Here is a 24,171-nt window from a genome sequence, read left to right on the forward strand (position 1 = left end):
TTAGCCCTCCTTATAAAGGAGGTTCGGGGTACCTGGAACCTTCAAGGCGCCCTGGAGTGACATAGTCGAGCCAACCAGCGAACTCCACGTGGCATAGTGACGTTAGGGATAATTTTTTGTGTCCGGGCGCCCGGGTACCTCCGGGGGCCCGGGTACCTCTCGGGCGCTCGAACTTTGATTTCCAACAGCTTCCTTCCTGTAAGAAAACGTTAGCCCGAGGCAAATATATATCCTACAAAATAGATTATTAGCACAATTTATAGTTTAACAAAAAGAGTATTAATTAAATTCCGTCTCTCCGAGACCGAAATCTAGTCAAGATCTTGACTTAGAGTTTCGAAATGGTTCTAAGTCGGATCGGCGCCGAAGTTCCCTTCCCAGGAATGCGTCCTCACAGTCACTGTCCTCCAGTGACTTACCTTTACTTACTTACCAGACGTCAGGTCAGCCCTTCGACCCGTCTGGACTTCATGTCAGCTATCCGATCAGCCTGTCGACGTAACTGGACTTCGTGGCAAACGTCCGGTCAACCCGTCGACCCGTTTGGACTTCGTGTCAGCTATCCGGTCAGTCCGTCGACCTAGCTGGGCTTCGTGCCAGACATCAGGTCAGCCCGTCGACCTGTCTGGACTTCTCCTACACACTCAATCAGAGTGTTAGATAATAACGAAACTAACTTAACCTATTTTATCATTCATCAAAACCTGGATTAGACCGTTAGTGCTAACCGCACCAACAATCTCCCCCTTTTTGATGGAATGACAACTTGGTTAAGTTAGTGTAAAATGCAAGTAAAACAAGCATTAACAGGTTTTTAAATTAGTTTTTATTTTCAATTTGTTTTAGCTAACTTAACCACCTAACCCTCCCCCTTTGGCATTCATCAAACATAAATATGGATCAAATAAGCATAAATACAAAAATATTGCAAAAAGAATGCAAACACAAATCAGATTGACTCAGGGGAGTTAAATAATTAGAAATTTTGCTTTAAAAAGTATCTCTTATCCTTTTCAAAATGGCTAAGTTATAAGAAAGATAACTTAGAAAGAGTAATTTTTAATAACTTTTCCAAAATAGCTAAGTTTTGAAAAATGACTAAGTTAGAAAGATAACTAATTTAGCAACATATCTTAGTAGTAAGTTTGCAGATTAATTTTCAAAAGATAATTATTGCAAACATAAATTTATAAATGCTAATTTTTCAACTATAAGTTTAAAGTTAACCAAAAAAAATCCAAACTTCCAAACATAAGTTTATATGTTCCAAAATTTTTAAAATTAAACTTGAACTTGAAACATTTTTCAAACATAAATTCTATAAAGATAATTTTACAACAGTAAAATTTTTAAAAACTAGGTAAAATTCAATGTTCAAAATCTAATTTTTCAAAGTTAAGTTTGTGAAATTTAATTTGCAAAACTAAGTTTGTAACATTACATTTTCAAAACCAATTTTCAAACCAAGTTTATAACATATAATTTTCAAAACCAAGTTTAAAAAAATTAACATAAAACTTAGTTTTACAAAGGTTAGGTTTCATAAGAACATTTCTAAAACATTTTTAGATCAAGAATATTTTCCAAAACCTAATTTCAAAAATATTTTTAATAAAAATTAGATGTGAAAATAATTATTGTTCCCCCTGAACCTGACATTATTAAAATAAAACTTTTAAAAATATATGCTAAGAATATTTAATATAAGATTTTCAAAATAATTTTAAAAAAAAAATAAATTGAGGTAGAATTTTCTAAAGAGATTTTAAAGAGAAAATTAAAAAAATAACACTTAAGGAGATAATTAAAAAAAATAAACCTCCCCTGAATTTAATACTCCTTTAATTTATTACTCTCCCTTAATTTATTAATCCTCCTTATTTTATTACTCCCCCTTAACATAATGCTAAGGTTTGGGTGTGTTAAATTTCAAAGCCCTAACACATTTTTCTATCTAAGTGTTATAGGGGATTTTGTAACACTTATATTATTTACATAATTATCTCTGTATCCTTGGTATAATTATTTATTTGAGTTTTATTAATCAATAATTAATTTTATTAATTTTAAATTCAGATGCTTAACTTCAGTTTAAGGTTAAATAAGATAAAATTTTATTAATTAATAACAGTTAACCATTATCAATAATTTATTGATTATTTTTTACTTGATTTAATAATTTAATACTTAGTAAAATAATTTAAATTTCGTATTAATTGATTGAGTTGGTCAATGAAAGTGTTAGTTATAATTATAATTTTTTATTTACTTCCTTTTAAATAGGATGAATTTAGTTTGAAGTTAGCATGAAGTTAAAGTTATTAAACACAGTTAAGTAAGGTTTAATTCAAGTTAATTTTAGTTCGCAAATAAAGTTAGACTTAAACAATTAAGTTCTACTTATTAATTACATAATTAAGTTAAAAGTTTAAGTTAATGGAATTTAAATTTTTAAGTTAGGTGTCTAAGTTTTAAATGAATTTAAAAGATATTTTTTTATTATTTTTTTAAGGGATTTCTAACGGGATTTCTAAAACCGTGTCCAAAAGGATTTAAAAATGATTTTTATAATATGTTTAATGACAATTAGCATACGTTTAATTCAGGTTTGATTTTAGATTTAAAATAATATTAGTGGTTAATTTAAGTTTAAGTTTAATTTAAAATTTAAGTTAAATTTTTTAATTTTAATTGTAATTTTAATATTAAGTTTTAATTTTAAGTTAAGTTACATTAAGTCTAAAAATACTTTAAGGTTAAAATAATGTTTAAGGTTAAAAATAAGTTTAAAGTCTAAATAATAATTTTGAAAGTTAAAATAAATTTTTTTTAGGTTGATAGAATTTTATTAAAGTGAAAAATAATATTTAAAAGATTTTTTTTTAAATGATTTATAAAAGAGTTTTTTAAATAATTTTTAAAAGAATTTTAAAATGATTTTTTAAATAAATTTTAAAATAATTTTTAAAATGATTTTTTAAATGATTTTTTAAAAATAATTTTTAAAAGATTTTCACAATAATTTTTAAAAGAATTTTTAATAGATTTTAAAATAAATTTTTAAATAATTTTTAAAAATATTTTTAAATGATTTTAAAAATAATTTTTAAAATGATTTTTTAAATAATTTTTAAAAGATTATTAAAATGATTTTTAAATAACTTTTAAATGAATTTTTAAAATGATTTTTTAAATAAATTTTTTAAAATAATTTTAAAAGATTTTCACAATAATTTTTAAAAGAATTTTTAAAATGAATTTTTAAATATTTTTTAAAATGATTTTTAATATAATTTTAAAAAGATTTTAAAAATGATTTTTTAAATAATTTTTAAAATGACTTTTAAAAAAAAATTTAAAATAATTTTTAAAATGATTTTAAAAATGATTTTTAAAATAATTTTTAAAAATTTTCACGATAATTTTTAAAAGAATTTTTAAAAGATTTTTAAAATGAATTTTAAATAATTTTTTAAAATATTTTTAAAATGATTTTTTCAATAATTTTTAATAGATTTTTTAAACAATTTTTAAAATGATTTTTTAAATAATTTTTAAAAGATTATTAAAATGATTTTTTAAATAATTTTTTAAATGATTTTTAAAATATTTTTAAAATGATTTTTTTAAAATAATTTTTAAAAGATTTTCACAATAATTTTGAAAAGAAATTTTAAAAGATTTTTAAATTAATTTTCAAATAATTTTTTAAAAGATTTTTAAAATGATATTTTAAATAATTTTTAAAAGATTTTTAAAATAATTTTTAGAATTATATTTAAAATGATTTTTAAAATGATTTTTAAAATAATTTTTAAAAAATTTTCAAAATGATTTTTTAAACAATTTTTAAAATGATTTTTTAAATAATTTTTAAAAGATTTTCAAAATGATTTTTAAATAATTTTTTTTTAAAAATTAAAATATTTTTAAAATGATTTTTTAAATAATTTTTAAAAGAAATTTTTTAAAATGTTTTTAAGTAATTTTTAAAAGATTTTTAAAATAATTTTTAAATGATTTTTAAATAATTTTGAAAAGATTTTTAATATAATTTTTTAAAAAATTAAAAGATTTTTAAAATATTTTCAAAATTATTTTTAAATAATTTTTGAAAGAATTTTTAAAAGATTTTTAAAATAATTTTCAAAATATTTTAAAAATGATTTTTAAATGTTTTTTTATATGATTTTTAAAATGGTATTTAAATAATTTTTAAAAGTTTTTAAAATAATTTTTAAAATTTTTTTTAAGTAAAAAGGATTTTTAAAATAATTTTTAGTTAATTTAATTTTAATTTTACTTTAATTTAATTTAATTTTAATTTTAATTTGCTCTAATTTTAATTTAATTTAATTTAATTTTAATTTTACTCTAATTTTAATTTAATTTTAAATTCTTAGTCGTCTCACCTAATCTAAATTATCAATTAGGGAATTGTATAGTTTTGTGAGGTGATTTAGATTTCATTTTCGGATTGGTTTAACTTTGTGTTAGATTTAGGTTTAGTTTTGGGCTCAACAAATAGGCATATTTTGGATAAACTTCTGGGTTATGGTGAGTCACCTGGATATCATTAGAATAACCATGCCTTCGAAGTTTTCCAAATAGTCCTATGCACTAAGCTTAATACATAACCTTGGTCTAACTAGTTAGGATCTGTAAAGGGTAGCTTCGGTTAGTTCTGTTGGTGCAATCAACCTCCTAGGTTTTAATGTCAGACAAATATGTTTAAGTAAGAATGTTTTAGTATGGAGCTTGATCTAGGGAAGTCCTAGTTGTAGGCTAGGCAAGGGAAGTCCTAGTTGGAGGCTAGGTAAGGAGAGAAAATCTCGGTATATCGTGGAAGCCAGGTGGATAGGTCTGGAGGACTTGATCCCTGGCTAGCCGAATACTGAGTCCTAGTTGTAGGCTAGGTAAGGAAATCTCGGTATGTCGTGGAAGCCAGGTGGATAGGTTTGGAGGACTTGATCCCTGGGTAGCCGAATACTGAGTCTTGGTGAGTGAAGCCAAATGGAGAAAACCCTAAGGGGGGGTAACCTTAGGTAACGAGAAGTCTTGGAGGAGTGAACTCCAAGCAAGGTTGATCGGATGGTTTCCGGTCGACCGCGTAAGGTCGACCGGACCAGCGGATCTAGATAAATCTAAGTTTAGGTTTACTATTATTTTCTGTATTACTATTATTGTTGTTGGCTAATATGGTATTACAAGAAAAGTCTTAGTGGATCAGCGATCAGACACTAAGCAGACAAAAGACCAAACATGTCTGGAGGATCATGTTTGGCAGGTAAATTGAGGTAAGTAACTGGAAGAGCGACAGTGAGGTCGGGTTCCTAAAGGGAACAACCTAAGGTCGCTGATCCAACTAAAGAAACTAGGAAGGTTTCCAAGTTGAGATCAAGATAGTCCTAACTGTCATACTCATGCATTATATATTACTGTGTTAACATTTGTGTTGCAGGGATACTTTGCTTAATACTGTGTTGCAGGTTTGGCCGGATCGGTCGACCGAACCAGAGGATCGGTCGACCGAACCAAGATGATTCAGCACAGATCAGTAACGATCAGATGTAGAAGGAAACTACACTGATCGGTCGACCGAACCATCAATATTAAAGGTGCAGTAAATGCAGATCACGACAAATCTCGACGAACAGGGAAGGAGCCTGTTCGGTCAACCGAATAGAGGGATCGGTCGACCGAACCATTGAAGGCAAATTAAAGCACAATTACGAGCCAGCGTCAGATTGCCAGCTGGAGGTGATCGGAACTGGTTCGTTCGACCGAACCTTCAGTACCCCTATAAAACCAGGCTCGAAGACAGAGGCTGTGAGATAACTCTTCTGATAATCTCAAAAGTTCTTCTTCACGTACGGATTGTGCTACACATCTTCAAAAGCTCAGCAAGTCACTCCGTCCGGAAGTACCGACCAAGCTACATTCTACGCATACTATTGTCGGTATACTTATTTTATATTGCACTTAATTGTAAATAAGATAGTAGGCTTGTTACTATCTTATTCCATTGTACTTGTACGATCTGCTTCTCTCCGAGGACTTCAGAGAGAAGAGTTTTAGTGTTTTGCCCATCGGTGCGGTCAAGGACCGCGGGCCTTCGAGTAGGAGTCGAGCTAGGCTCCGAACGAAGTAAATAAACGTGTCTCTTTCTTTAAGTTCCGCTGCACATTTCTGATTTGAAAAGGAAAAGAAAAGTTTTTAAAACGAGCGATATTCACCCCCCCCTCTATCGCTTCAAACGATCTAACAAGTTCCAATTAGCCAAATGCACCAGGTCGAAGCCATATCTTCCTAGACATGCATAGACTAAGGTTCCCTAACGTACTATCATCCAAAACTTCACCAGTACCGTTGGTCAAGTTAAACCTTGCCCTTTTACTCTAGTCCTAATTACCCTGCCGGGTAGATTGGTTTCGGTTACCCTGTCGGGTAATTATTTTTGGAGGTGCCAGCTATTCTAGAGCCCCCCCTAAAGTATTGATTTTCCTTTTAAGTTTTTTTTTATATAATTTAGTTTTAGTTAAGATTTAATGTTTAATTTGTAATTTAAATTTAAGTTTTTAATTTTGAATTAATTAAATTGGTCAAATTATCTTTCTTTAAAAGAGTGTATTTAATATTTGAATTTTCTTTCAATTTTAATTTTATTAAGTTAATTGAATGGTCTTTATTTAATAGATGATCGTTAATGATTAAGTTTTTATTAATTTTTAAATTTAAATTAATCAAATTGTTTAAATTATATTTCTTTAAAGGTTTATCTTTTAACCTTTTATTAACGGTTAATTTTGAATTTTCTAGATTTACTTTGTTTAATATGTTATCTTTAACATTTAATTTTAAGTTTGTTAAATTTATTTTTGATTTTATAAGAGTGTTTAATTTTATCCTTATATTTTCTTTACCTTTTAAGTTGATATAATTAATGGAATTTATTAGATAAGTCTTATCTTTAAAATTTAATTTTTTTGTTCATTAAATTATCTTGTGTTTGGATAGGATTTTCCAGATTGATATTGTCTAAATTACTAAATAATTTATTAATTTTATCTAGATCAATATTGACCTTATCATTATTATTTGAATTTTCAGATTTGTTTAGGTTTAAATTTGAATTTTAAGGGTTATTAATTATTTTGAAATTTTCTGAATTTTCTAAATCAGTTAGATTTATTTTATCAGAAAATATCCTAGGGATATTTTTGCAAGTATTGTCAGCTACACTATTTTCATAGATATTTTGGTAAATATTACTAACCTTTAGCGCACTCCCTAATTCAGTAGGCTTTTCTGTTGGATTAGTTCAGATCCTCTGTCCCCATTTCTCTCTGTCCCCATGTCCCATTGCCGATCGAACGGATCAGATTAAATCTCACGGATGCTTTGCACATCATGAGGATACTGCACATATTTTAAAGATGCCATGATGCCTTGAGATTTAATCTGATCCGTCTGATCGGCAATGAGACACGGGGACAGAGAGAAATAAGGACAGAGGATCTGAACTGCTGTTGGATTTGACTCAAGTTTGGATTCGATTTCGACTTGATCGTCCAACTCCAACGACTCCTCGTGAAATTTGATCAATTGTGTCCAAAGCTCATATACATTCTTGTACTTTTCTAGTCTACATAAAACATTGTTAGATAAAATATTAAAAATAATTTTATTTACATTTTTGTTCAGTTCCAAGTCTTGAGAAGGTTTTCTCAATATAGCACATAATCGAAATCTAAGCTTCCTAAGAAGCATTCCATTAATCGCTTCCAGTAGTTGAAATCTTCTTGATCGTATGGTGGTGGTTCGTGGGAGTTCCGTCCTTCTTGAAGAGTCATTGAACGCTGAAGATGGAAAACGAAAAAGTGGTGCCAAGACTTGGTCTTGGATTAGTAATGTTGGAAAAAAAATATAGTATTGCACTAATTTCGAGAAAAATAATAAAATATTAATAAAAAATATTATTTCAAAATTTTGAAAATGTAATATTTTATCAATACTAAGCAATGGTGAAAATATGACGATGTATTTTTCAAAAATAGTTTTGGAGGAAAAAAACGAAAGGCGTAAGGTTTTATTTTAAAGATCAACGATATCTAAATTTTTCTTTAAAAAACACCCCCTTTGCCTGATTGGTGGTTGCACAAAATCAGAGCGGAACTTGGCTCTGATACCACTTATTAGATCATGATCGTTCGATAGAGGGGGGTGAATATCGAATTAAAATTTCATCGAGTAAACACAGCGGAAAAGAAAAGAAACAATACTAACAGAGTCAATTTACTTGGTTCGGAACATTTGACGACTCCTACTCCAAGGCCCACACACAAGGGTGCTTTCGATGAGCAATTCACTAGTAATTAAGAAATTATTACAAACTAAGTACAAAATGTCAATGAAAAAATAAAACAATACCGACAAAGGAAGAAACTAAAAGAGCAGTGCGTTGTTGGAGCTTCGCAGTGTCGCAGGAGCACAGGAGAGCAGATTTTGAGTTCTTCTGACTCCAGCCTTAACCCTCCTTATAAAGGAGGTTCGGGGTGCTTGAAACCTTCAAGGCGTCCTGGAGTGACGTAGCCGAGCCAACCAGCGAACTCCACGTGGCACAGCGACGTTGGAGATAACTTTTTGCCTCCGGGTGCCCGGGTACCTCCCGGGCGCCCGGACCTTGATTTCCAGCAGCTTCATTCCTGCAAGAAAACGTTAGTCTGAGGCAAATATATATCCTGCAAAATTGATTATTAGCACAGTTTATAGTTTAACAGAAAGAGTATTAATTAGATTCCGTCTCTCCGAGACCGGAATCTAGTCAAGATCTCGACTTAGAGTTCTGAAATGGTTCTAAGTCGGATCGGCGCCTAAGTTCCCTTCCCAGAAATGCGTCCTCACAGTTACTCTCCTCTAGTGACTTACCTTTACTTACCTGCCAAACATCAGGTCAGCCCTTCGACCCGTCTGGACTTTATGCCAGCTATCCGGTCAACCCGTTGACCTAGCTGGACTTCGTGCCAAATGTCCGGTTAGCTCGTCGACCTGTTTGGACTTCGTGCCAGCTATCCGGTCGACCCGTCGACCTAGCTGGGCTTCGTGCCAAACATGAGGTCAGCCCGTCGACCTGTCTGGACTTCTCCTGCACACTCGGTCAGAGTGTTAGATAACAACGAAACTTAACCTATTTTGTCATTCATCAAAATTTGAGTTAGACCGTTAGTGCTAACCGCACCAATAATATGTAGATCTTATTTTTGTTCCCGATATTTTTTAATTAATTGTCTAAGAAGATGTATAACTTCTATTGTCGACTTTCCATGCATGAACCTAAATTAATTTTTTTGGCATCGTGGTCTCCTTCCTTAATCTTTTTTCTATTACTTTTTCCCCAAAGTTTTATGATATAACTCATTAGTTTAATACCTCTATAGTTTGCATAATTTTGTATATTTTCTTTATTTTTATATAAGGGAACTAGAGTACTTATCCTCCATTGATCAGATATGTTTTTTTTTCATTTTCAATATCATATTAAATAATTTTGCAAGTCATTAAATACCTTATTTCTTTAGGCACTTCCATACCTCTATCGGAATATCATCTAGTCCAACGACTATTCCATTGTGCATCCCATTTAAAGCTTGTTCTACTTTTAAAGTTTGAACACTACGATGCAAATTAAAATTTGTATACTCATTTGACCTATTTAAATTACCTAAATTAAGTTGATCACCTAAATCTTCATTAAAAAGTTGATGAAAATACCTCTTTGACCACTTTTTTATTTCTCTCTCGTTTACTAGTATCCTATTACATTTATCTTCAATGTATGTTATTTGGATAAGACTTTTTATCTTCCTTTCTCTCACTTTAGCTATTCTATAAATGTCTCTTTTCCCTTCTTTTGTATCCAATTTTTGATATAATCATTTAAAAATTTCATTATTTGCTTCATTCATTACTTTTTTAGCTTATTTCTTGGCTATTGTATATTTTTTTTAGGTTTTCCTCGTTCTTACAAATATATAATTCTTTCTAAGATATTTTTTTTCCTTCACTTTCTCTTGTACTTTCTCATTCCACCATTAAGATTTCTTACTTAGTGGTGTATAGTCCTTTGACTCATTGAGTACACTTTTAGCTATTATTTTCAACTTTGATATCATCTTATCCCATGTTGTATTAGAATCACCGTATATTTCACCTAATGCTTGTACTCCTATATTCTCCTTGAATATATTTTATTTCTCATCCTTTAACTTCCACCACTTAATTTTATGAGTCGTATCTATTTTCTTTGTATTGATATTATGCTTAAGGCGTATATTCAACACTACTAACCTATGTTGGGTAGTTAAGTTTTCTCTAGGGATGACCTTGCAACCTTTACAAATCTTTCTATCTTTTTCCTTAACCATAAAAAGTCAATTTACGATTTATTATTCTCACTTTTGAACGTGACTAAGTATTTTTTTCTTTTCTTAAAAAACGTATTAGCTAATATAAGGTCATATGCTATTGCAAAATCTAATATAGTTTTACATTCCTCATTTATCATTCCGAACCCATAACCCCCATGTACCCTCTCATGTTTCTCATTTTTTACTCCGACATGCTATTTAGATCGCCTTCTATTAAAATCATTTTATTTGGTGGAATGTTTTATAATATTTCATTTAAATCGTTCCAAAACCTTGATTTAGTAGCTTCATATAATCCTACTTGCGGTGCATATATACTAATTATGTTCATAGTTTCTTTTGTCACCCTTATTTTAAGGGTTATAATTCTATCCCCTTTTCTAACTACTCATACAACTTCATCATTTAACGAATTATCTACAACAATACTCACTTCATTTCTTATTTTACTCTTTCTTATGTATCATAACTTAAAACCTGAGTTCTCTATCAGTTTTACCTTCTCGCCTACTTATTTTGTCTCTTGTACACACAAAATACTAATTATTCTCCTAATTATCGTATCTACTACTTCTATTGATTTATCAGTGAGAGTTCCTATATTGCATGCTCCAAATCTTAGATTATTAGTTTTTCTATCATATTTGTTCTTATCCAATTTATGGTGTGAGAATTCTTACTTATTTAACAATATACCTAAGTTATGAGATGTAGCGGTCTTTGCTAATACGTTATAGTCGTATCCTACAACGTGAACTCTTGTATATTTAACATTACACATGAGTTTTAGAAATGTAGTAGTTCTTACCGAGATGTTATAGTCGGATCCTACAATACGTTTTTTCCAGATAACAAGCTAGCAATAGTACAATAATTTATTTTTTTAAGCTAACCATTTTGGAAATTCTAAAATTTCTTTCTTTTTAAATTTCCCTTTAAATTTATAATTCTTATAATGTTTTAAATTTTATTATATCTATATGACATGACGTTCTCGCATCCTTATTCTAAATTAGATGACGTGAATTTATTTATTTTTATAATATTTTAAAATCGAAGAGAATATATTTTGATATTAAGTATAGTACATTAAACAAAAGAAGTAAAAATTTAGAGGTAAGTTTTTTTTTCCCTAATATTTGTCCTCCCTCTTTTGTTCCCCGATTACCACTAGACTAATATTTTGGATAAATGAGGAATAGGAATAGCAATCAATGTTAATATTTGGATTACAACAATGGGAATATAAATGAGGGAATGATTCCTTATTAGTGGATAATAACTTATTCCGATGTCCCACCCCTTCAATCACCCATTCCTGTATTTGCAGCAATCACAATTTTTCATTAATACCAAAATTACCCTTAACCTAATTTCCCATCTCATTTCTCTTCTCCTCTCCTCTTTGCAACCTATTCTCGAACGACGCCAACGCCGCTCGACGCTGAGCGTCGCCACCTCGCCGAACGCCTCCACCTCGTTGAACGCCGTCACTTTGCCGAACGCCCCACCTCCGATCACGTCCGCTCGCCAACTCGACCTCGACCTTGATCCTTTATTATCCGTCGAGCCTGCCAAGCCGTGGGCCGCCGACCTCCTCCGCCACTGCGCCCGCGCCTTCGCAGACAAGGACTCGCTAACCTGCACCGCCTCCTCTGGATGCTCAACGAGCTCGCCTCCCCCTACGGCGACTGCGAGCAGCGCCTCGCCTATGCCTTCCTGCAGGCCCTCTTCTGCCGAGCCACAGCCTCCGGCGACCACTGCTACAGCACCTCCCTCGCCGTCGCCGAACGCACCATCTCCTTCGCCTCCACCCGCCGCCTCGCCCTCAAGTTCCAGGAGGCTGCCCTGTGGTCCACTTTCGGCCATGTCGCCGCCAACGACGCCCTCCTCCAGGCCCTCGACGGTGAGCCTGCTCTCCACATCATCGATGTCAGCAACACCTTCTGCACCCAGTGGCCCACGCTCCTCGAGGCCCTCGCCTCGTGCGCCGACGCAGATGCCCAGCGCCTCCGGCTCACCATCGTCTCCTCCACTGTCGCTGGCGTCGTGGCCAAGATCGGAGCATGCATCGAGAAGTTCATGCGTCTTATGGGCATGCCGCTCGAGTTTCGAGCTATCGCCGCGCCTCGCCGACGCGCTGCGCCCCGAGAAGCTCGAGCTCCACGAAGGGGAGGCTGTTGCGGTGAACTGGGTCGGCGCTCTTCGGAGAGCCGGGTGCGGGGATTCGCGAGACTCGTTCCTACGGGCTGTGGCGGCGCTGCGGCCGAGGGTATTGACCGTAGTGGAGGACAAGGCGGACTTCGGCGCCGTGGGCGAGTTCATGGAGTCCTTCGAGGAGTGCCTGCGGTTCTACGACTCCTATTTCGAGATGCTGGAGGAGAGCTTCTCGGCGACGTGCAACGAGCGGCTTGCTCTGGAGAGGGAGTGCTTCCGGAGACTCGTCGGACTGCTGGCGTGCGAGGGCGGTGCAGACGCAGTGGTGGACAGTGAGCGAAGGGAGAGAGGGAGGCAGTGGTGCCGACGGTTGGAGCGGTGCGGCTTCGAGACGTTCGGCATCAGCGATGATGTCATCGATGACTTGAAGGCGTTGCTGAAGCAGTACCGGGCGGGATGGTTGCTGCTGGCGGCGGAGGGGGAGATGTCGGGCATGTACCTAACGTGGAAGGATAAAATTGGAAATTTATTTGATTCCCATTACTAATGTTGATTCGAAACAAACATCATCAATTATAATCATATTCATTCCAGATTTTGAACCAAATGCTGATAATGTAATCTTGATTTTCATTCCCATTGACTCCATAATCAAACCCATTATCATTCCGATTGATAAATTTGAACCAAACGCTCCTAAGTATAGTACATTAAACAAAAGAAGTAAAAATTTAGAGGTAAGTTTTTTTTCCCTAATATTTGTCCTCCCTCTTTTGTTCCCCGATTACCACTAGACTAATATTTTGGATAATTTTTAAAAAAAATCCACCGAAGAGTTTCTGCCTCTTTACCTTGGCGTTGGGGCGCCAAACGCTTATATGAAGGGCACAGGGCGAGCCCAAATCGATAAGCTCTTATTCCAAACTCTCGCCTTTCCGTCTCTTCCTTTCCCGAAGCTAAAGGCGGTCCTAATGCGGCGCTTCGTAGCGAGCTCCCTGATGGCTTCCTCGGCTCGCCTCTCGCTCATGGGTTTTCTACGCCCCTCTTTGATCCACAGGTTCGGTAAAGCTCCAACGGCAAGGTAAATATTCCTCCCATACGGTATCTTGCTATTTCTTGATTAATCTTTGTCTGAGCGAGAGATTCACGCAATCTTTTATTAATATAATGACAGAGCGCAAAAGGATCTTAAAACCTATGTTACATTCTGAAGACTTTTCTTAGGTTTTGGGGAGAACCGTCTTTTGATCATTTATCCAAATGAATGGCAGCAAGAAAGTTGTTTTTGGACGTCTTAGTTTTTTTTTTTGTTTTAAAATTTAGATGGAACCTACTGCCTCCTTGTCAGTTGAAACGTTTCCTTTAAATCCAATCATTCTGCTTCTTCTTGTAAGGACACTGCACCTTTACACCATAGCGGTGAAATTATTAATCATATAACTCACTTCGACTATCTTGTTTCCTTAATCTTCATTGCTTGATACCATAGCGGTGCTCTGAACTGTTCTTCCAACCTCTTTTATTGTAGGCTCAAGAAATTGCCACTCCCATGGTAAGACTCATTACACAGTTTCTTCCTTTCCTTTCCTGTTGTAATTTATTGCGTTTCATAGTCAGCAGTTGTTTAGGAGCAGGCCCAATAGGTTTAAGATAACACAGGCAGTTTCTTCTGATTGATCGAAACTGCAGAAAATCATAAGATGAATCATCTTCTCATCAAGTGCTGATTCTGTATTTGCTAATTTTCCATGGTATTTTTCAATCAACTCTATGTATTCATTTGCTCTCAAACACAAGGAGGTTCTTGCTCTCTCAAGAAAAAAGATAAAATGTATTTTGATTTCTCATGTTATTTTGGTAGACATGCCAATATTTTTCTTTATCTTGAAAGTTTTGTTATATAATCAACGAAAAAAACTACTTTTGCACAAAGAGATTAACAGTTTTATCATCGACTTCCTGACTAAACAAGTTTGCTTTTAGCTAAACATGATCAACATTATGCATAAATAGAATCTACATAAGACATTTGACTAGTTAATGCCATGGTTATAATACTTGCTTAAAAGTTTCTGAATCCTTACACAGATGTTGGAGAACAACAATGTTTTCTATGGCATGTGAAGTAGACCTTTGTACATTCAAATAAACAATTTCTCACCAGGGAGATCATACAGTTATAAGTATTGTGAATCTAGCTTTTCTCTGTTGATGTTTTCCTTAACTACATAAATCCCAACTTTATGAGATCCACTACATGGATACTGAACTTTATATATGATTAATATCACAATTCACTACCAATATCCTTAAATCCATTTTTTACATGTATTAAGTAGAGCTTCCTTTGATCCCTTTCTCCCTTCATACAGCCAATCCCATATTAAGTCTTCTCGAATCACAGAATTTATTGGTTGTATTTAAATGTGTCTACCATATTAATGTTTTTCACTCATCTTATATTCAATTGGAGTTAATCCTAGTTGCTTTCATATAATTAGTATTTTAATTTTTTTTTTTTTGTAACCTTAGACATTCATTTTAACATTCTCTTTTTTTTTTTACACTAATTTTTAGTATATATTATTTCATAACTCCTCAACATCCCGACTCATAAAGAATGATTGCTCAAAATACCAACTTATAAAACTTTTTGTCTATGGGCACATGACATTATATAAAACTTTGAAACAATTCTCCTTTTTACCCGTAGTTTTTATCTTATCGATGGTATTTTCATCTATATTATTTCATTGTTGATATATCAAATATATTTACGTCTCTTGTTGCAATTTCCTAACCATCCAACCTAACTATCCCTCTCATTTTTTTACATTGAAATTATATTTGCATATTAAGTTTTAGTTCTAGATAGTTTAAAATGTTAAGTTTTTAAATTTTCACAAAATTTTAATTCTACTCTATTTAGATTTTCATCAATTAGCATAATTTCTCCAAGCAAAAAATATATTAAGAAGCTTTATCTTTAATATTACTGATAATTTTGTCTATTACTAATAAAAAATAGTTCTAAAAGTATTAATTTTCATTGCATCATTGTGCTATACCACATCAATAGAATTACTAGATTTTTTCATCCCTTTCTAAAATTTACCTTAATAATTGTGCAATAAACTATCATAAACTTTTTTCTAAGGCAATAAAAATAATATGCAATTCCTTTATAAAATTTTATTTATAAGTGGTTTTTATTCATTTCTAAATAGTTGATTTTTATTTAGATCGGTTAAACTCTTTGTTGCAAATTGCAATGTGTACTGGATTGACATTGCATAATTACAGTTCAATGCTTAACTATGAGAATGTGGTTAATGCTCAACTTCTTTGACCATATATCATTTGTCTTTTAACTCTTTGTAATCATTCCATCTATTGGTCCTTAGTTTATCCTTAGTTATCCTTTGTCTTTAAATAATTAATGGTGAACTTCTTGTCGAGATTTCAATATGTGTGTGTTTCATAAGCTTAGATCTGTATCTTTATAGAGGCTATTTAGGCATTGTATATTTCTAAATATGAAATCTTAGTTGGTGATTTTTTTTGTTATTTTCATGGCAAAAAATCATAAATATGTTTCTTTCTGCTTGTGTTTTTATGAATAATGCAGTAGGTTCTTACATGCTTGGCAGGTTGCTTGTAAGGAAATACCTTGTCAAGCCTAATAAAGCATTTAATGGAGCCCTATCAGCAAGTAAGAGGTTGAGCAAGCAAGATCGTTTTTATGAAGAAGTGGACCATTCTCATATAATGTGGTGGAAAGATGTACTTGATTAATATTTTTTACAAAGAATATTTTTTTTCTTTTACTTCTGTGATTCTCATTTTCTTTTAACTCAGTTTTAATGATTTTAATTCCTCAGAAGATGCAACTTTGCAAAAAGCCTTCTACTGTTCAGCTGATCAAGAGGCTTGATTATTCAAATTTACTAGGATTAGATGTCAACTTGAGAAATGGAAGGTAATCAAACATTATCTGTTATATGACAAGGTTTAATCTACTTCCATTTCCCCCTTAGTCATACTTTAAAAAAATATACAACAACAACAAACCTCAAGAATGAGTCAATTAATTGGGGCCCATCTACTTGAATTCATTCAAATTAATCAAATGTAAGCAGGAATACCTAGGTATTTTAAATGCATATTTGTATATTACATTTCTTGTAACCAATGTCTGTGAATGTGTTTGTCTCAGCATATAATTTGTTGCTTATATATCACCCCTTGTGCCTTCCCAATAGAAACATCATAGAAGGAGGTTGATTGTAACATTCATATTCCATAATTAACATCTATATGTTTATGCTGTAGCTGGTAGTGCTATACTGATATAACTACTTTGAGTTATCTATATGGAGTTTATTGTTGCACTAGTGTTTTTTTTCCTTATTTCACTGCATGCTCGCTGTTAAAAACTTTTAACACTAATATTCTATATTATCAATGATGATTGAGTTTCTAAACTTTTTTTTTTTAGTGTTTCATTGTTTTACCAAATCATTTATGGTTTTATCTTGTTTTCTAGGCTTTTGTGTCCTTGAAATTGATATTTAGAATTAAATGGAAAATTTCTTTCTAAAACGGTGAAATTGTGAGGGCAAGCCATGTTTCCACTAGGAGAAATGAAAACTTTCAGTTTGTTTTTTCTTGATCAACTTTTCCAAAAGGTTTTTTTTTTTTTTTCATTTTCACAATCTAAACATGCTTTTCAACATGTACCAACAGCATGCATATGTTACTATCAGTGATGACAACCAATAATTTTAAAAGAATGGAAAAAGAGAGTGAGAGAATGTATTCACAACTTATTATAGACTCTTCGGTTGATTAAATTATTTTCTTTGAATCCTTTTATTTCAAGCAATTGTTTGGTCACACTCGCATATCACAATATATATACCATACATATAACATAATAATTTCTTTGAACTTGGGTGTAACAATCTATATTCTTGATGCAACCTGCTTGTAAGAATGTTGATAGTGGTGAATTTGAGGGGGTTACAGAGTTAAACAAGTGGTGCTTGTGTTGTTTGTGGCCATTGGGTATAAAAAGGTGCAAGTAGTACATCTAGTAATCAATACACACTTAAGGCTACTCAAATGGATTCGATAGTAGCATTGCTTTTCTATCAGATTTGGAAATAATGATGGACCACTTGGTTTGATAAAGTATTCAAATCATGGATTAGAAATTAGAAGATAACACCTTGGGTAACCTTAGCCGATTTGGTAGTTCTGCTAAATGCTCGTTCAGTGTTTTATCTTGGATTTGCTACTTTTGCACTTTTATTAAGGAACTAAAATAATATATTTCAGGTGTTCTTTTATTAATGATATTTTCTTTGATGATTATTTCCTGATTTTGCTTCATGCAGATTGAAAGAAGGAACACTCAACATGGAGTTATTACAATTTAAGTTGCGATTTCCTCGAGAAGTATTGCTATGTCGAGTATGTTATTCTCAGCGACTCTTTGGTTACCTTGTTCTAGTTCTAGAGTTATATTCTTGGGTTGAGGTTCTGAATGACATTGGATTTATTTGGCATATGGATGCAATTGTGTGATTTTTCAATCCAAAGGTTGTCGCGATCAACCATTTGTTGGTCATGACTTGAACCTTCTTGTGTTGTGCATGATAGAGCTTAGGAGAGGCGCGTTATCAAACTCAATCTAGTTCAACGTTGGGCGTTTAACTACTACTATGTACTGATGCAAAGATGAATGACTTCTGGGCAGACCTTATGAGAGGGCCTGGATTAGATTACATATATAATTGTGTAATTATGGGCTAGCTAGATTATCTTCTGTCTTTTTTCTGTAGTTTTGTGAAGTAACTATACATCATGTCATCAACATTAAATTTAATATTCAACCTCATAGTTTTCTAGATTCAAGTTATTTATGCAAATATTTTCTAGTCAGATGCTGCTAAGTCTTATTTAAGATATCGTTCAATGATTCAGTGAGATGTTTTACTAATATTTTCTATTTGGTTAGTTATTTTTTGACATCTTGTCATACTTGAAGAGTGACTCTTCCCAAGCGAAATTCCTCCCTTGGTTATTTGTAACTAAAACTCCAGAGATTTCCAAAAAAATTAGGCAAAAACCTTTTCTGGTTTTATATTAAAGCACTTTGGGTACATAAAAAAAATTATATTACGCATATATACAATATTATAATCAAATCTCATAACCATTAACATTAACAATTCACTTAAAAACCACCTATGCCAATAAGCAGCAAAATCCAAACATATCATAATAACTTTTTCGAAAAACACAATGTACTCTCTACTATATTGTCTCTTTGCCATATACCCTACATCTGTGCACCCTTTTCCCACATCTTCAAGATGTTGGTATGATGATGAAAATTGAATCTGTTTTCTCTATTTATTTGTTACCTTTCTTTGAACTAATGCTATTTCTAAATTCTTTTATTCTTATTCAGGTTGGGGATTTTTATGAGGCTATTGGATTTGATGCTTGTGTTCTTGTTGAGTATGCTGGTTTAAATCCTTTTGGGGGTTTGCGATCAGATAGCAACCCTAGGGCTGGGTGCCCTGTTATGGTTTGTATTTTCATTCTTCTTATAGAGAAAGGCGTATCCATTTCAGGATTTCATACCTTTGAACTTTATAATGTGATGTCATGTCATGTTTTTAATGGAAACTTGGGCAACCATTTCAACAAACTACAATAATCTGTGAGTATTCTATGTAAATGGTATTTAGTACATCTATTCCTCTGCAATAATCCCTGAGTATTCTGATTATCCTTTGACTGATGGAAGCAAACCAAATTAACGAATCTTTCTTTTCTTTCACAATCATCATGGGTTCAAATATTCTTTTTCTACATGTTTAGAACTAGTGTTTTGTTATGAATTTTGATGTGTAATGTTGTGTATATTTTGTTTTTGCCTGATCTTGGTCAGTTATGTCACACCGTGCAGTGTCTAATTTGATTATTTTGATTATCTTTGAGCTGATGAAATGAAAGCCAAATCAATGACTCTTCCTTTTCTAACACAATCATTGTGAGTTCAGATATTCTTCTTCTACATCTTTGGAACTAGTGTTTGGTTGTGTAATGTTGCTTGTGTTGTTTATGCCTGATCTTGTGTAGCTGTGTCAGACAGAGGGATAATCTTTTAAATGCAAATTATTAGTGAAAAAATTATGATGTTTTAATTGCAGAACCTGCGCCAGACTTTGGATGACTTGACTCGTAGTGGATTCTCTATCGTAAGTGACTCTTGATTCCAAATTTATTTCCGTTTTCTTGGTCATACTACCACTTTTTGCTATCTGATGTCTCTGCCAGATCTTATGGATATTGTAATCAATATAATGCTCATAGTCTTAATGAAGCCGATTTTCAGCATAATCCTAGCATGGGGATTAGATAATTTACTCCATTTCAACATGCCCCCTCCTATGTGTCATCCTTTGTTTCAGGAAAAGAGAGCATATTGAACAAGGAAAATGAGACTAATAATCATTAAGATATCCATGTTAACTTAGGGCTATGAGGCATTCTATTTGCGGGCATATTTAACAAATGCTTATCATGACACGCATTGGCCGAGTCCTGCCGATCATGAAGAATCACACTTATATACACTAAACATCCAAACATGGTTTATTAGAACAGGGGTATCTAAGTCACATGAACATTTACTAAGGATAAAAGAATAATACTATTATGTTGCCCTGATTACCTGATTTGGTAGGGATCTACTGATGTATCAATTAGTGACCAATATGTACCAGGGATATGCCGCATGGGATAGAAAGTCATTGTATCTAATGGTTCCAGTGAGATATTGGTGATGCATTTCTATTTTGATTGTTTGGTTTAAATTTCAGGAGTTCTCCGGTGGAATCTTTTTATGATTGGTAAAATGAGGCAGGTTGCTGGATATTTTGTGATGAAAATTGTATGAGTTCCTGATATTGACTCTTGGTACCAATTGAGTTTGCAACAACTTGATTTTGTTCTGCTTTCATTGTTTGGTGACAGTATGGTAGCCATGTATGTGTGGACAATTGCTTGAACCACAGGCATTGAATGCACTAGGTAATATAGTAAACTGCCCATGTTATATTGTATTGGGGCTACGGATCAAAATTAGAGTCTCAGGACAATGCTACTCGATCAACGATTTGCAATTTTGGACATGTGAGAGCAAAACTTGTATCAAGAATTAGGGACGAAAATTTTAGAGAAATTGCCAATTTAGGTATTAAATCTGAAAGATTCTCTAAATAATAAGAGGTTAAAAGTTTCATAGAGTTGGTGCTTGAATGAATGGAAAGTAATGAGAAGGAAGCCTTTTATGAGCCTAAACTATTTTTTTTTAAAAATGTTTGGTACAAACTCCAAGAACTAGTTATTTTATCTTAAGTTGTTTTGGTACTATGTGACATCATGTGCTAAAGGCAATTCAAGATCTATACCTCCTAGTACAAATGGTGCAGATCCTATACACTGTGGTAGAGGCAATATTTTAGTGAGGTAATATGCCATTCCATGTTTTTGATATTCAACTTTAAAATCTAGACTTGTTTCTTAGTAGAGCGTTTTTCTTTGTGCTGGGATATTACACTTGAATGAGTATCTTTTCAAAAGGTTAAAAAGTGCTTAGGGTGGAATGCTGAATATTTGATTTGTAGTGCATAGTTGAGGAGCTTCAAGGACCATCTCAAGCACGTTCACGCAAAAGTCGATTTGTGTCTGGGTAATCAATACAATACAAATGTTTGCGAATTTACTTGCTTTCCAAAACTCTTGTCATTATCTTATGCTCTTTGCTTAACAAGTTATACATTTATTAGGTACCTTATTGTCATCTGTATAAAGTTTGTGTTATGTTGAATTCCATGGAAGCATGTGGAACAATGAGTTTATTTTTCATGCTTTATTAGTATAAAATACTCAATGATTGATTATGTATAATCTAGATGGAGATAGATATGCTTGATGTTCCTCTCCTAGGATGTGGATGCCAATAGGGTATACTTCATTGGCTGTTCATTAATCTTAATACCTTTAGTATCAATCTTATACTTGTGCATTTATTCTACAATGTTGTGTCTTGCTCCAAGTGAGCCCTTTTCAATGGTGCATAATCTAAGCACACTTTTCTGTTGCAACATGTCCCCACACGTCATCATCAACAAACAGAGAGATTATTACACAAGCACACTAATAGTAATAACACAATATGCATCTCCACAGATTATACAATCACAATTACAAAAAGCCTACAACAACACATCTCTCATAAATATGAAGTAACATTAGTAAATATATAATAGATCAATTGAATGCGGGAAACATTGTGCAAAGCACCAATACCAATAGTAGTGTTGTCTTAGAGCAACAATAGTAATAGTAACACCTAATTGGTCACCTCAGCTTGATTTGGGAAAGTGTAATGCATCATCTCTTAAGAGAGTTCTGGAAAACTAGCGGCAAGGCTAGACATGAATAAAAGAAGGTGAATGCAATGCATTGTCTCTTAAGTTTACCCATCTCTATATAAATACAAACTCCTACATAAATATCTTTGCAGGTTTATAGGTAATGACTCATGCGTAGCACATATAGTTAGGCATATCACTTAAATGGATCTAAAGGGCTACTTAGTCATAAAGTTGGTAGCATGGTCTATGGCTAAAGTCGACATACTTAATGGGCATAACCCACAATATCTTGTAATGACTCTTATGACCTCTAGTTAGACATTGAGGCCCTAATTGTCACGGACCATGTTACCACACACACACACACATCATCTCTGATAGGTAGCACTTACCATGACAAACCTATAATATCTTTAATGTAGTCACAAGTTAGTTTTTAGTAAATACCACAACTCCAACATATAATATTCTTGAAGATACATGATCACCCATCTCATATTTCCATGACAAACCTAGACATTGAAGGCCCTAATTGTCATGGACCATGTGACCACACACATCATCTCTAATAGGTAGCACTTACCATGACAAACCTATAATATCTTTAATGTGTAGTCACAAATTAGTTTTTGGTAAATACCACGACTCCAACATATAATATTCTTGAAGATACATGATCACCCATCTCATTTTACCAGTTTACTAATTCATCTCGTGGACTATGTATAATAGGTATATTATTTCTTATCCATGGTAAGGTAAATATTTGCAAATGATATGTTAGAATCATGTAACAAAAATAGTGTCTGAAATCAACTAGTACTCTAAATATTTGTTATTTTTTGTAAAATTGGAGGCTAAGAAAAATATAGTCAATACAGAGTTGTAAAGTGGGTAAACCAAAATTGTTTGTATTATAATCTTATTTAAAAATTTAAGGGTCAACAAATGTTATGATTCACATTTTAGCACATATAATAACTTTTTTTATTGCTTGTAATTAGTCACACACATATATCTACTTTGATATATTTTATATTTATTTAAAGCTAATAAGCCTCTAATTAGTGAATCACTTGAGTCAAATCTATAGAGAATGAATAATGTTGTTTGTTTGGTGGGTTGAAGCCCTCACCTATTATAGATAGCGATATAACATCACCCAAAATGATTACCTCATGCGACATATGAGGTAAATATTGAATCCAGATAGTCCGTGCGTGGGCAAAAGCTCTAGTCATATAGATAGGCTCAGAGCACTCCCTTTTTTTTAGCATGATTCATCTTTAATAATAGCCACATGTTCATTTAAGAGTGACCCCTTCAAATAGTGCGCCATTATAGGAATAATTACATTTGCATGCTGATTTTGTTGCATGGGAATTTTGTTTATGTGGACATTAGTGGTTAGGTTGCATGGGAACAATGTTTGTTGGAACATTTGTGTACTTTTTTCATTCTCTAAGTTTGTCTTAATCCAAAAAGCCTCATTGTAGATCTTTTTGAATTATGATAGTTTTACTGAATGGATTAACTTATGGTTTCTTTAAAGATGTATTTCTTCTTGCCTCTGTGGTTTTAAGTAAGGTGGATTTCTTCTCACTCTTTTGTAGTCTCCTTCAAAGTTATCCTTTTTCTCTTTTTTGGTCTATTTTTTGTAAGGAGAAAGCTCTTTGATAGTGTCATGCTGATTACTACCTTATCAAGGACTCTTGTCTGTTTTTTTGGTTAAGCTGCATAGTTTTTTGCTGTCTATAATTATAATGACATGCCAAAATCCATGTGTCCTAATTGCGCCATAATGAAGATTCTTAAAAGTGATGATTGTAATCTTTTCATAATTATTTTCAATCACACCTTCTGCTTCATTTGTCTTTAATACTGTTATTCTGACTCGTTCTCTATTTTGCAGCCATGCACATCCAGGGAGCCCTTATGTTTTTGGACTCGCTGGAGTTGACCACGATGTGGAGTTCCCTGATCCAATGCCTGTAATTGGTATTCTAATACTTCCTTTGACATTTTAAACCTGTCTAATTGATTGTTGATTTTTGGATTCTCTGCTAGCCTCTTGATTCTGGTTTTAATTACTTTATTTGATCAAAAGATGCTTTAATATCTGGTTCCTG

The 24,171-nt window shown here is 32.9% G+C and overlaps 1 protein-coding gene and 1 pseudogene across 4 annotated transcripts in view; both read left to right on the forward strand.

The window, feature by feature from the left end:
- Positions 1 to 11,718: 11,718 nt before the first annotated feature.
- Positions 11,719 to 13,131, forward strand: LOC121972283 (annotated as a pseudogene).
- A 292-nt stretch (positions 13,132 to 13,423) lies between these two features.
- LOC121969662 (DNA mismatch repair protein MSH1, mitochondrial-like) overlaps positions 13,424 to 24,171 on the forward strand; it is a 124,762-nt gene continuing 114,014 nt past the window's right edge. Inside the window, exons 1-9 of one of the 4 annotated variants that reach the window (XM_042519869.1) lie at positions 13,424 to 13,665; positions 14,113 to 14,136; positions 16,235 to 16,367; positions 16,466 to 16,563; positions 17,984 to 18,059; positions 19,063 to 19,182; positions 19,811 to 19,858; positions 21,290 to 21,354; positions 23,955 to 24,040. In XM_042519869.1, coding sequence (XP_042375803.1) covers positions 13,463 to 13,665; positions 14,113 to 14,136; positions 16,235 to 16,367; positions 16,466 to 16,563; positions 17,984 to 18,059; positions 19,063 to 19,182; positions 19,811 to 19,858; positions 21,290 to 21,354; positions 23,955 to 24,040 — 853 coding nt within the window. In that variant the 5' untranslated portion in view covers positions 13,424 to 13,462. The other 3 variants (XM_042519871.1, XM_042519870.1, XM_042519872.1) reach the window with 3 other exon arrangements.

The sequence above is a fragment of the Zingiber officinale genome, chromosome 4A (assembly GCF_018446385.1).
Source record: "Zingiber officinale cultivar Zhangliang chromosome 4A, Zo_v1.1, whole genome shotgun sequence".
Taxonomy (NCBI): domain Eukaryota; kingdom Viridiplantae; phylum Streptophyta; class Magnoliopsida; order Zingiberales; family Zingiberaceae; genus Zingiber; species Zingiber officinale.